The following is a 13,619-nucleotide window of genomic DNA, read 5'->3' as shown; positions in this document are numbered from 1 at the left end:
CATCCCTACACTCTACGGCTAGTTTCAAAAGCCAGTCAGTTCTTATCATAAAGTCAAACACTGAGACTTCTTCTGTTAAATGCGGCATCTCTCTTTAAAGCCTGCCAGGATGAACTTAACAGAAAATGTAAAATGATAGAATAAACAAACAAGTCACAGGCAAAACTTGTGTTTTGCTTGTGACTTGTTTGTTTATTCTATGACTTGTTTGTTTACTTCCCATTTACAGCTAACCGGCATTGTCGTGCTTCCCTGGTTTGCATCCCATGTTGACTCGTGTGACTGGTGTGAAGAGCTCTGGTGGAGGGGATTACAACACGTCACTTAAGGAGAACTGTTTTCAGAGCTGCTTGAAAAAAAATTGTTTTCCTAAATTTATTGCTGATTTTTCTCTTTTTCTCCCAATTTAGTGGCCAATCGATCCCTATTTTAGTTCAAACACCCACCCTCGTACTGCATGCGTTCGCCAACTGTGTCTCTCCGGCCGGCAGTCTCGAAGGAGTCACCTTGCCACTGCCGCAACCACTTGCCACTTCCTGGCGACTCCAGGCCGAACCACTGCTTTTTCCTCACACACACAGAGACGCATTCATGTGACGAACACAAGCTGACTCCAACCCCCCCCCCCCCCCCGAAGACAGCACTGCCAACTATTGCTGCTTCATCGACTCCGGCCATAGTCGGATCTGACGAGACCGGGACACGGACCCCGGTCCCCAGTGGGCAACTGCATTGACACAAAGCCGATGCTTAGACCGCTACACACCGCGGACCCTGAAAAAAATGTTTTTTAACCATTTGGGAAGGAACAAGTGCTGGTCGGCACTGAGAGCACCGGGAGCCATTAAATATGGGCACTGAGGGCATCCTGGTGGCCCGGCCGGATAAGAGCGTACGTTAGCGCTCAGACCAGATTGGATCTGTGAGGCCTTTGCGCTGTGCCTTTCATTTGCCCTCTTCACCCTATATTTCCTGTGTCTCTTCACTGTCCTGTCTAATAAAGGCAAAGAAAATTGCACACGAATTGAGTACGGCTCTGTCTGCTTAAGAAACATAGCCACCCTACTGCATTCAGTCAGGGCCCATTTAAGCAGAGCTGCACATGGCTCCACTTTTGTGCGCTCCCTCAATCAACAGCAGTGTGCTTGCAACTGCAATCCAACACAACGTCCTGAGTTGAGCAAATAGGGGAAAGTGTAGTGTCTGTATTTGAGTCATTCATTGAAATGTTCTCTACTTTAAAGCCACAGCGGATAGAAAAAGTCTACACACCCCTGTTAAAACGGCAGATTTTTGTAATGTAAAAAAGAAAATGGAACCAAGATAAATCATTCCAGAACCTTTTCAACGTTTAATGTGAAATTGCAACCTATAAAATTCAAGTGGAAAACAATCAGAAACATTTTAGGGATGTGTGCGGGTGGCGTAGCGGTCCATTCCGTTGCCTACCAACACGGGGATCACCGGTTCGAATCCCCGTGTTTCCTCCGGCTTGGTCAGGCGTCCCTACAGACACCATTGGCCGTGTCTGCAGGTGGGAAGCCAGATGTGGGTATGTGTCCTGGTCGCTGCACTAGCGCCTCCTCTGGTCGGTCGGGGCGCCTGTTCGTGGTAGGGGGGAATAGCATGATTTGAAGATCAGTGTTTTGGAACGGCCCAGCCAGAGCCCAGGCCTGAATCCAGCAGAAAATTCGAAGGGGTATCTGAAGAGGGTTGAACGTAGGCGATGCCCTCGCAGTTTGACAGAACTAGAATGTTTGGTAACACTTTCTATGAACCTTGCATCTATAATGCCCTATAAGCATCCATAACGTCCTACAAGTGTAGCTATAAGTCATTGTAAGATTCATTATAACCATGTATACGCCCTCACAACACCTCTAACCACCTTTATGATACATTATATCAATTTAAAACGGATTTATGCATTATAAATATGTCATCAGCCTGTTTATCTGTCAAAAGTCATAATGCATCATAGCCAACTTGTTTTGCTGAAGTTTTGTAGAGATGCATAATGAGACTTCAGTGCTATTTCAGTCTTCAGCCATAGCCGTTAGCCATTGTAATACACATTATTAGAAAGTATGGGCGTTACAGATGCAATAGATGCTTATAGGGCATTATAGATGCTTATAGGGCATTATAGATGCTTATAGGGTGCTATAGATGCAAGCTTCATAGAAAGTGTTATCATCCCCCCCCCCAAAAAAAGGTTTCAGTTTGTTTTTCACTTGAATTTTGTAGGTTGCAATTTCAAATGAAAGGTAGAAAAAGTTCTGACATGATTTATCTTCATTTCGTTTTTTTACATCGCAAAAACCCTGCCATTTTAACAGGGGTTTCGTAGACTTTTATATATCTTATTACATCACTGTGTATATCTGCATCATATCTAGACAGAGATGTGAACTCGTGACCAGCAGGTTTATGTTTCACGTCCCCATGTCATCCCGGTGATTCAGGATGGAGCGAAACCCTCCCGTCTTCCAGCAACTGCCGCCTCAGGCTCCTTGAACCAGGCACTTAACCCCTGGCCACTGCAGTGCAACCGCCCAGCGGCCGGTCAACAGTGGGGGTAAAAAACATCCCAGTCTTAATGTGTATGTGTGTAACCCGCCCTGGGGCCCGTTAGTGGAGATAAGGATGCATTCATTGTCAACCGGCTTGGTAAAATTAGAGTGAAACACACTTGCCGTGGGCTGGAAACCTTCTGATGTGACAATCTGGGCCCGAGCCGCACTGTGTGTTAGCACCCAAAGCGGCACATTCACTTTTTTACTGTCTTGTCTATTTCATCACTCTCAGCTCAGCTCCTTGCTGCTTGTTCTCACCCCCCCCCAGAAAACTCTCTCTCTCTCTTCCTCCTCCTCTCACCACTTCACTGAGATAGAACCCCCCCAAAAAAATTATCTCTCTCTCTCTCTCTCTCTGTCTCTTCCTCCTCCTCTTTTCTCCTCTCACCACCACTTCACTGAGATAGAACCCCCCCCCCCCAGCTCTCTCTCTGTCTCTCTCTCTCTCTGTCTCTTCCTCCTCCTCTTTTCTCCTCTCACCACCACTTCACTGAGATAGAACCCCCCCCCCCCAGCTCTCTCTCTGTCTCTCTCTCTCTGTCTCTTCCTCCTCCTCTTTTCTCCTCTCACCACCACTTCACTGAGATAGAACCCCCCCCCCAGCTCTCTCTCTGTCTCTCTCTCTCTGTCTCTTCCTCCTCCTCTTTTCTCCTCTCACCACCACTTCACTGAGATAGAACCCCCCCCCCAGCTCTCTCTCTGTCTCTCTCTCTCTGTCTCTTCCTCCTCCTCTTTTCTCCTCTCACCACCACTTCACTGAGATAGAAAATCTGGGTCTCATGTTTAAGGCATCAGTGCAGTTGTTGGGCAGAATGCTGGATGCTCTAGTGCTCGTGATTTCTTTCTCTTGCTCTCTCTGCCCTCACACACATACACACGCACACACACACACACACACACACACACACACACACACACACACGTGCACGCCGTCTCCTTGTCACTCAGAACATATCCTTTTCTCCCCCCTCTGTGGCATCCCTCTTTGAATTTTGATAACTTTGTGGTATACAACTCATAATCTCTGTCCCACACACACACACACACACACAAACACACACACACACATATATATATATATATATATATATACGCACTCACATGCTCACTCCCTTCCAAAATAGCCAAACTCACTCAGACACCCACACACTCTAAGACAGAGAAAGAAAACCTTATCTTGTCACAAAACACACACACACACACACACACAGCCACACACACACACACACAGGCTGGCTCATGCAGAGCTGTTGCAGTGGGAGGGTGTGCCTGGCGCTGCCATTCCCTGTCACTCCTGTCTGAGGGTGGTGTAGCTGGATGACAGTGTCAGAGAGATAGAGGCCTATACAAATTATGGTATTGGCCTTATAGGCCGCTACACACGTAATGGACACTCTAATCCAAAGAGGCAGAACCAATACGTTCTCAACCACACCTCCTTTCTCAAATCCAATTCCACTCAGCGTGATTGATCCCGCCTGGCGTGGAGCTGCCGGCTCTTTTTGCCCACAAAGAGAGCCGAGTCTCACCCGACCAGGTAAAAACACATGGTTTACCCTTTTCAGCCTTTTCAAAGTAGGTGTGCATCTTTGTGTGTGTATTTGTGCACGTTAATACGTATAGGAGGGCAAACAGGAATGTTTCCCATGTAAAAAACAAACCCCCCCCCAAAATGGCGTCCCTTCCAGGTTTCTGTGATGACAGTGCACACACGCCTGCATGCAAGTCAGTGCATTTATGCATTTGTCGTATTACTGCAGACTCGCACGCTCACTGCTGCACCAGCAAAGCTGATTTCCGGACATTTACATACATTTACTGGTCTGGAAACTTCCAAAACCCAAGACTTGGTTTTCCTTCTAAGCCGAAAAAGAAAGCATGGCGTTGCAAACTGTAGATTCAGCCTTGGGCTACATGGTGTGTGCGTACGATGGTGTTTCTTTGCAGTAATGTTTGCATAATATCCCTTTATTTCAAATCTAGGAATGAAGAAATGAAAGAGGTTTGGCGTGGGGCTGGGGAGTGAAAGGGTAGAAGGGTAGCCATCTTTTTTTCCCCTCTCTGTTTTTTTTCCCTAGACAAGAAGCTCTCATCAACCATTTCCGTCGCGCCTCCCGTTTCTTTGCTTCTGCTCCTCCTTTTTTCCGTCCCTGCCTTTCCCCCTCCCAATCCCCAACTCTCTCCCTGCCGTCTCTCCTCTATCGCCCCTTTTGCCCTGTCACTTTTTTTCCCTCTATCTTTTTATCTCATGCTATCACTACCCTCCCATTTTCCCTGTCTGACTTGCTGTCCACCCCTCCGTCTCTCTCCTCCCATCGCCCTGCTCCTCTCTGTCTCTCTCTCTCGTCCTAATTGTTTATATACATTAACATTCAACTAGATAGCTTGGTGCAGGTGACACCCTGTAATTTCACGTCCCTTCCTTTTTGTGAGGAACAGGGGGGATCTGCAATCTCTGGCAATCTGTGATCCGTTTGTTTGTGTGTGTGTATGTGTGTGTGTGTGTGTGTGTGTGTGTGTGTGTGTGTGTGTGTGTGTGTGCGTTAGTGTACATGTAATCTCAGGTTGTCACAAGACCATATGCCACTCTCCCTATGCTAATCAATGAATGAAGCCCTGCAAAGCCCTCATCTACCAGCTAAGCTCCACACCCCAGCGCTGATATGTCTATTAGCCGCACGTCAAACTCTCTCTCCCTCCCTCTCTCACTGACCCTCTCCCCCTTCTCTCTCCTAGCCTCTATCTCTCTCTCTCTCTCTCTGCCCTGCCTTTCATACTCACCTCCTCTCTTGATCGATTTCCCCCCTCCGTCACTGGCTGTCTGCTGCCTCTTTTCCCCTCACCTGCTCTCTCATTCTCCCCACAGCCCCTTTTGAGACCTCTCTCCCTTTAACCTGGACATTCCTCCTATTCATCACCTCTTTAATTCTCTCTCTCCGCTTATTATCTTCAGTCTCCAACCCTTCTTCTTCCTCCTTACCATCCACAAACCACTTTACCATGCTCCCGCCAACCCCTCCCTGATACTACCGCCACACCCCCCCTTTCTCAAAACCTTTTCACCAATGCTCCCACCGCCCCCTCTGATGCCCCCCGACACAACCACATCACTATCACACAATCTTCTCCCGGCATACGAGATGAGATTCAGGCACACAGAGGCAATCAGAACAAATTGGCAGGCATTCATTCATTCACACCCAGACTGACAGGTAGAATGTATTTAGGCAGGCGTACAGGGATGCAAATCACCATACAGATAGAGACACAGCCAGACCAAGACATACATTAAGAGACAGGAAAGAGACACGAAGACACGGAGACAGACACGAAGACAGACAGTCCCGCCAGCACAGAAGCAGGCACTAGGTCAGGGAGACATGCAGGCAGGCAGACAGTTGTAAAGGCAGTCAGACGGGCAGTTAGCCCTGGCATTTTGCAACAGATAAGTAAGCTATCAGAGGAGGGGGATAAATAGCAGAGTAAAGATTGGTCCTGGCTCCCTCGGAGAGGAGCGGGGGCCACAATGCAGGCGTGGCGCGCAGATAGCCCCCCGCTCTCATTATACACTGCCTAATCCAAAACGATGTTTACTCAGAGAGCGAGAGCGAGAAAGAAAGAGACAGAGAGAGAGGGGCCACGCTTATCGGAGCCCCGCACAGTCCTGTGTGTCTCTGCGCATGCATGTGGAAGTGTGTGTGTGTGTGTGTGTGTGTGTGTGTGTGTGTGTGTGTGTGTGTGTGTGTGTGTGTGTGTGTGTGTGTGTGTGTACGTCAAAATGAGCCTATTCCAATGGAAAGGGGGATCAGGAGTGTCTCCAAGGCAGACTCTGTTGGCTAGAATGTAGATGCTTATCAAACCCACTGCCTGGCTTTTCTGGAGAAAGGCGAATAGGCCATCAAAAATGCCTTTTCACCACATGTTTACTTAGCATCTCAGCTTGGCTGAATGAGCTTGTCATGATTTTTTAATTATTAGCGCACTGCCTTTAAGGAGGAAATTCAAGTTCTCAGAAATGTTAACTAATACAGGATCTGAGAGCCCTTTCAGACCAACCCGAAATACTCACCTTAGCGTTTCAATTACAGGGGTATTAGATTGTATTTGGGTCTGTTGCTATTCGCTAACATTGTTAATATTCACACCAGCCAGCCTGCGGCTTTTGTGTCTGTGAAGACCTTGAATCGCCATTCCTTCTGCTTCTTCACTTCCCGCGGAGTCAATGAGCGGAAACACGAACAGCGCCACCCTGCCGTTGCAACCCACATTGTGGTCGGAGGGGGGATAACATCCGTATTCCGTCAAGTGTCGAGTGTGACGTTTGAATGAACAGTAACATAAAAACACCAACTCATACAGGCGAGTAATGTTACGCTTGCAAAATGGTGGCTAAAATGAATTCCAGTTGCACTGGCACCAATGTTGTTCAAAGATATAGCTATCTCTACATAAATAAACTATTATCTCAGAGTTAACGGCACTGCAGCAAAGTGCATTATTTTGGCATGTTCAGTGATGTAACTGGGAATCTGGGCATGCTTGTCATCATAGAGATCAATCCCGTGGTATTTCTGCAACTTCAGAGCAGATGCTTGTGATGTTTATTGCAACTTGGGCAATATCTGCTACCTGTCATTCGAAACACAGCTTTAGTTAGCTCACCAAAGCTGCTCCACTTTGCAAATATTTTTTTCTTTTTTAAACCCCCCCCCCCTTTTTTTTCCCCAATTGCATCTGGCCAATTACCCCGCTCTTTTTTCTTCTTTTTTTTCTTTGAGCTGTCCATGTTGCTGCTCCAACCCCTCTCTGCTGATCCGGGGGGTGCCCAGCCGACCAGAGGTTGCTCCAGTTTGCAAATGGGTTTTAACCTGTAGATGTCAGCAAATTTACCAACATGGTCCAAGTTCTAGTTACTTTTTAAGAGATTGAGCTGCAGAATCTCTCAACAAGTTACTAGTGTGGTCAAAATAATTTCATTGCCAATTATTTCTGCCAAATGAAAACCTCATGAGCATAGCAGTGCTGTTTTACTTTGGGCTGAGCCCATTTGAACAATTCGGCCTCTTCACAGGTGTATAAAGCAAATTTATAATCATTTCAAAATCCATGTTCCCCAATCTGAGAATGTGCCCTTTTCTTATTGCTATGGGGTCAACTTTTAAGCATAATTTTGACAGCAGCCGATTTGTCTTTGGTATTATATGGTTCAGCGCAATATAACACCTGTTATAAACTGAAATGATATGTCAGTTATATCTGCCAATGTGTCAGTTGCGACACACACCAGATCCATGTTGGTACCACACACACACACACACACACACACACACACACACACACAACAACAACAACAATGACAACGTCATCATCATCATCATCATCATCATGACATATGGACATGCTTTCACTCACTCTCATACATGCACTCACACAACCACAACATGTGGGAGTTCATAAACACCCGGCTCTTCTTTCACTCTTTTACCTCCATACAAAATCACACACACACACATACACGTATCCAGAATACAGACAGACACACAGCTACACGGTCTTCTGAACTCTGTGTACCCTGTCTAGGCTGGCCAGGGTAATCCTGGCCTCCACTAAAGTAGCCGTGTGAGAGGACAGATTGTCAGTTGATCATGGTCAGCCGAGAGCCTTATCCCTTATTGGATCGGCCATGGAGGAGGCTTAGGAATTATCTGAGGCCTCAGTTAATGTGGAGGACAGATCACCACCAGAGAGCTACGGAGCCTGCAGACACACCGGGCCTGAGGGGAGGGGAGGGGGAGGAGAAAGAGAGGGAGAGAGAGAGAGAGTGTATGTGTGAGAGGGAGAAAACTGGAAGACAGAGGTGTGTACATGTGTGTGTGTGTTTGTGTGTGTACGTGTGTATATATTTGTGCACACAAGCCAATATCACATCCTACTTAACCCCGCCTCGACACCTCTCTCTTTTTCGTTCTCCTCTCTCGCTCAGCTGACGTTGTCCAATCCTCTCTTTCATCCCCCACCACCTTCTCTTTCCCCCTGTCCTCCGATGCTTTTTCCTCTTTCTTGACCCCCTCCTCCTTCCTCTGCCTCCTTCTCTCTGCCCCCCCCCCTTCTCGTCCCTTGTTGTCCGCTTTCTCCTCCTCCATCCACCGTTTCCAGCCCCCTTTCCTCTGCGCCCCACCCAATCACTCCTCCTCCCCTTGCCGTCTCTCATCCCGTCCATGTTGCTTTCTCTCCTCTCCCCTCCTCTTCTCCCTCTCCTCCTCCCTTCTTCCCCTCCCTTGCCCCCAGATGCCTCTCACCCTTCTCCATTTTCTCATAGTCCTCTCTGGGTTCCTTCCTCCTCTCCTCCTGACCTTTTCCCTCCACCTTTTGCTTCCCCCCCCCCCTCTCTATCACTTCCGCGACCTGCCCTATCCTCTGTGTAGAATCTATACAGCGGTCAGCGGTATGCCCCCTACAGTTCTCGGTTGGGGAGCTGACATGAGCTGATAAAGACAGGTGGAAACCAGCCTACGGTCTCTCTTGAAGATGGAGCGGGGCGGGGTGGGGTGGTGGTGGGGGTGGGGAGACAGAGCTGGAGCGCTTGGCTCCCCACGTTCACGTTGCGAGTGCCGAGTTAAAGAAAGACGCCATGTCTCTCAAGGTCCCCGTAGCGAGAGCGGTGGAAATGAGTGAAGTGTGTGTGCGAGCCGGCTCCAGGCACAAGTTTCAAGACGGTTTTACGTTCATTTTGGCGGTGATGACTCCGCCGCTTGGTGTGACTTCGTTGGCTGTCAGCCTCCAACATCACCCCCCCCCCCCCGGGGCGCTGAATCACCACTGGCTTTTCTGCACCGTCTCCATCTTGGGGGGGATAATTGCCTTTGAACAGAAGTGCCTCTCGAAACGATGATTCCACAACATTGAGTCGATTCAGTTGGGTTGGTAGATGGTGTGTTTTCCGAGTGCTCGTTCTTGGACGACCAGCAGGAAAGCAGAAATTAGTAAGTGGAATCACAACTGATGACAAGGGGGAGCCTTGCTCACAGCATGGTGGCGCAGTGGTGAGCGCTGTCACCTCACAGCAAGAAGGTCCTGGGTTCGAACCCTAACATGCATGTTAGGGTTAGTAGTCCTGCCTGTGCCCCTGACCCAGGCACAGGCAGAGTTGGTCCCCGGTGCTGCACGGCGGCTGCCCACTGCCCCTATCTACACAGCTAGGATGGGTTAAACTCTCCACGGAGATCATATTGTATATCAAAATTAAAATGAAAAAAATCAAGATAGTGTTTGAGGCCCAATGGGTGCATGGGTTGCAAAATGGCTTCACGAGCAGGAATCAGTTCTGCTGCAGAGACAGAGCTGTATTAACTACTTATTCATCCCTGTTTGTTAGATTACTCATGGAAAGCCTGTGAAATTAGCCCTGCCTTAAACTCTAAACACCCCGGGGTCAGCAACAGTTCACCTTGAGCCGGTGGTCTTACGCTACACAACCTAATTGGCTAAGTGGGCATTTACTATAGCATAAATACCTAAGTAGCTGTTTTTTTGTTGTTGTTGTTGTTACTGGCGGTGCGCCGTGCTGTCATTACCAATGATTGTTTACTATCTGAACTGCTTCTCACCTACAATACGCTGTAATTAAAGCAGGAAGGAGGAAGTAAGCTAGCATCACAGTACAAACAAGCCTCAGCACGTGCATGCAAAGTGAAGTCCCCTTGACGTCAACCTGGGCTGCACTATTGCTGAGTTTGACACACCTGCACATACGTACACACACACACACACACACACACACACACACACACACACACACACACACACACACACACACACACACACACACACACACACAATGGAGCATGGAGGACAAGGACAGTTCATCCAGATAATAGACTTGATTTCCCTTTCCCGGTCACAGTTGCTTCATTAAATACCTGACAGGCCACGTTCGAGGCGTTTCAGCGGGTCGCCACGTCACCGCGGGTTGCTGTGTTTCCCCCCACACCTCACTGGCGCGCTAACGGAGACCAGGTGGGGTGCGAGGGGTCCCTCTGTTGCCTGACACTCGAACCCACGCCTGCTTGCGAAAACTGTTTCCGTCTCCGCGGCTCTCATCCTGTTTCTCGTTCTGTCTGTCCGGCTGTGTGTTATTTGAAATCGTGTTGGAAATGGCAGCGTGTAATGTCGGGGGGCGGCTTTTTCCCGAACTGCTCGTGAAAACACTGCTAAACGCCGCACCGCACTGTACACCCTGAAGAGCACCACTGAGCGATGCTGTTTGTTGACGAGTGGATTGTGCGTGTGTGTGTGTGTGTGTGGGGGGGGGGGTTGTATGAGGGAGCGGAGCTATAACTATATTTAGGTAGCATGCACACACACACACACACACACACACACACACACACACAAGTAACACACAGCTTCCTTCCTTCATCTAGTAATTGAAGGTGACAAATAATTTCATTATCCTCAGAAAGGGTAATCTGTTCCTCACTCCTGATCTCTTCATTTCCTGCAGTGCACCTCGAACCTGGAAACACACACACACGCAGCGCACTGCACACACACACACACACACAAAGGCACCACCAAGTTATTATCACATGCTTTCACACACACACACACACACACACACACACACACACACACTTGTACACACAAACACTCACATTTTACCTATCGCCTTGGGCCGCTAATGTTATTGGGGTTGGGGATTAACCATCAGATTCCCATATGCTTAACAAAGCATTATTACTTGGCACACGCTCTCAATCTCTGTCTTTTCACTCTTTCTCTCTTCCTCTCCGTGTGTCTGACCTCCTATCAACAGCAGATGGGGAGAAACAGTGATCTGTGTTACACATTGACACACACGGACACGAATGATCAGCGTTGTGTAGAAGGACAGAGCGAGTCTGTTTGCTGTCCCCCACATAGGGAATACATGAATCAGCCCTCTGCAAAAACACGAAGCCCTGCCTAACATACAGGACTCAAACTCCCGGCACCACGGTGTTTCGGGAGATTTTCCGTCCACCTTTTCTGTTTTGCAAGTGGATGTCCCTGTATATATAGTCCATCTGTCCACCCATACTGCTTACCCTGCTCTCAGGGTCGTGGGGACGCTGGAGCCTATCCCAGCAGTCACTGGGCGGCAGGCGGGGAGACACCCTGGACAGGTTGCCAGGCCATCATAGGCCCCCCCAGTCACCCCCCACACACACACATTCACACCTAAGGACAATTTAATACAGCTGATTCACCTGACCTACATGTCTTTGGGCTGGCGGAGGACACGGAGCCCCCCGGAGGAAACCCACGCAGACACAGGGAGAACACGCAAACTCCACACAGAGGACGACCCGGGATGACCCCCCAAGGTTGGACTACCCCGGGGCTCGAACCCAGGACCTTCTTGCTGCAAGGCGACCACGCTACCACTGTGCCACCGTGCCGCCCCCTATATGTAGTCATGGAAATTAAATCCAAAAGAGTCATTCGGAGGCCACGTTTCATCCGTGTTTAAGTGGCTTTAACTGACTGGATGATCAATGAAGGGACCTTTGTGTGTTTTCAAAATCCACCAGCCGCCGTTGGTTTTTTGGGGAGAAGAAAAAACTCCTAACCTCGCTTTGAAATAAGCCTCACCTTAGACTAATTGGCGCCGTGGTGTAGAAGTAGAGAGGTAGACGATTGGTTTCTTTCATGGTGCGGAAGCCATTGAACGTTGGGCCTTCCACCTGCTTGGCCATGTCAAGTGTTACTTGAGGCGGATGAGTGTCAACCGGGCTCCTCGCTCGACACACACACGGCGAGTGTTAAAACAACCGCGGGTCGTCACGTCATCGACCCTGATGGATTTTTTTGGAGAACATGTAAAACGAATTGAAAGGAAGGGCTGCGGTGTTACCGTGCCAACGAGCTGCTTCTTCCCCGGGTGAGGCGCTGTGTGATAAGCGTGGCTGAAGTGATGCTGCAGACAAGTGTGAATTGTCCCTGCTAAAGTCACGCATGTGATGCTTTCCACACAGCGCAAGCTAGCCAGGCTGTCGCTGCGTTATGAGGTTTGTGTGTGCTTGTGCGAACACGTGCATGTTTTGTGTGTGTGTGTGTGTGTGTGTGCGTGCTGCTAGGCCAAGTGGAGCACATCCGTTTTTTATTTATTTATTTATTTTTACGGGGAATAGGAATATTTGGACATTTTATCAATAGACATTATTAAATCCTGCTTGCCTGAGCTAATCTTGGGGAGCGGAGCAAGGGGGCGAGAGAGAGGGAACGAGAGAGACAGATAGACGCAGAAAGGGCAAGCTAGAGAGCAGCGATGTCTGCTCCACGAGGTGAACAGAGACCGCCTGTAAGCCGCTTATTATATCGACTACTGCCTTTTCTCTCTCTCTCTCTCCCCCCTCCGCTCTTCTCTCCCTCCTCCTTCCCTCATTTTCTCTCTCTACTTTGCTCATTTTCTATCTCTGCCCCCCCCCCCGCTCTCTTGCGTTACCCAGCACATTCAACATCCCCCTCATTCTCCGATTTTGAGACTTTTCTCATACCAATGGGAGCGTGCACGCATGGCTGATGCGTGTGTACACACACAAAGCCACGCACGCACAAACACAAACACAAACACACAGACGGGCGCCAAGCAGAACCTTCTTTTTCAAAGCCGGTGGCAAAAGCCAAAGTTTTATTCAAATGACTGTTTACTTCTTCCACTGCCAAGAGGTGTGCGTATGTCTCCGTGCACGTGTGCACGTGGTGATGTGTGTGTTTCGAGAAAGAGAATAGCAGTGTGTGTGTTGTGTGTGTTGTGTGTGTTGTGTGTTGTGTGTGTGTGATGCACACACAGCAGAAGGAGAGGGGCTGACAGTAGGTGATAAGCCAGACAGGCCTGCACGCTGTGATTATCACCCACCGGACCCCCTGTCACACACACACACACACACAGACATACACACACGCACACACACACACACAAACACACACACACACACACACTTGCATACACAGTTTCTATTTAAGGGGGAGTTGGAAGGATTTAGGATAGACATTCAAACA

The 13,619-nt window shown here is 48.8% G+C and overlaps 1 protein-coding gene across 1 annotated transcript in view; it reads left to right on the top strand.

Moving 5' to 3' along the window:
* Positions 1-850: 850 nt before the first annotated feature.
* The window catches only part of camkmt (calmodulin-lysine N-methyltransferase), a 57,237-nt gene continuing 44,468 nt past the window's right edge, over positions 851-13,619 (top strand). The window contains exon 1 of the mRNA XM_056292286.1: positions 851-892. Coding sequence (XP_056148261.1) covers positions 851-892 — 42 coding nt within the window. The remainder of the gene's footprint in view (positions 893-13,619) is intronic.

Source organism: Lampris incognitus, chromosome 13, assembly GCF_029633865.1.
Source record: "Lampris incognitus isolate fLamInc1 chromosome 13, fLamInc1.hap2, whole genome shotgun sequence".
Classification (NCBI taxonomy): Eukaryota; Metazoa; Chordata; class Actinopteri; order Lampriformes; family Lampridae; genus Lampris; species Lampris incognitus.
Note: the sequence above shows the minus strand (reverse complement) of the source record. Positions and strands in the feature narration are given on the sequence as shown.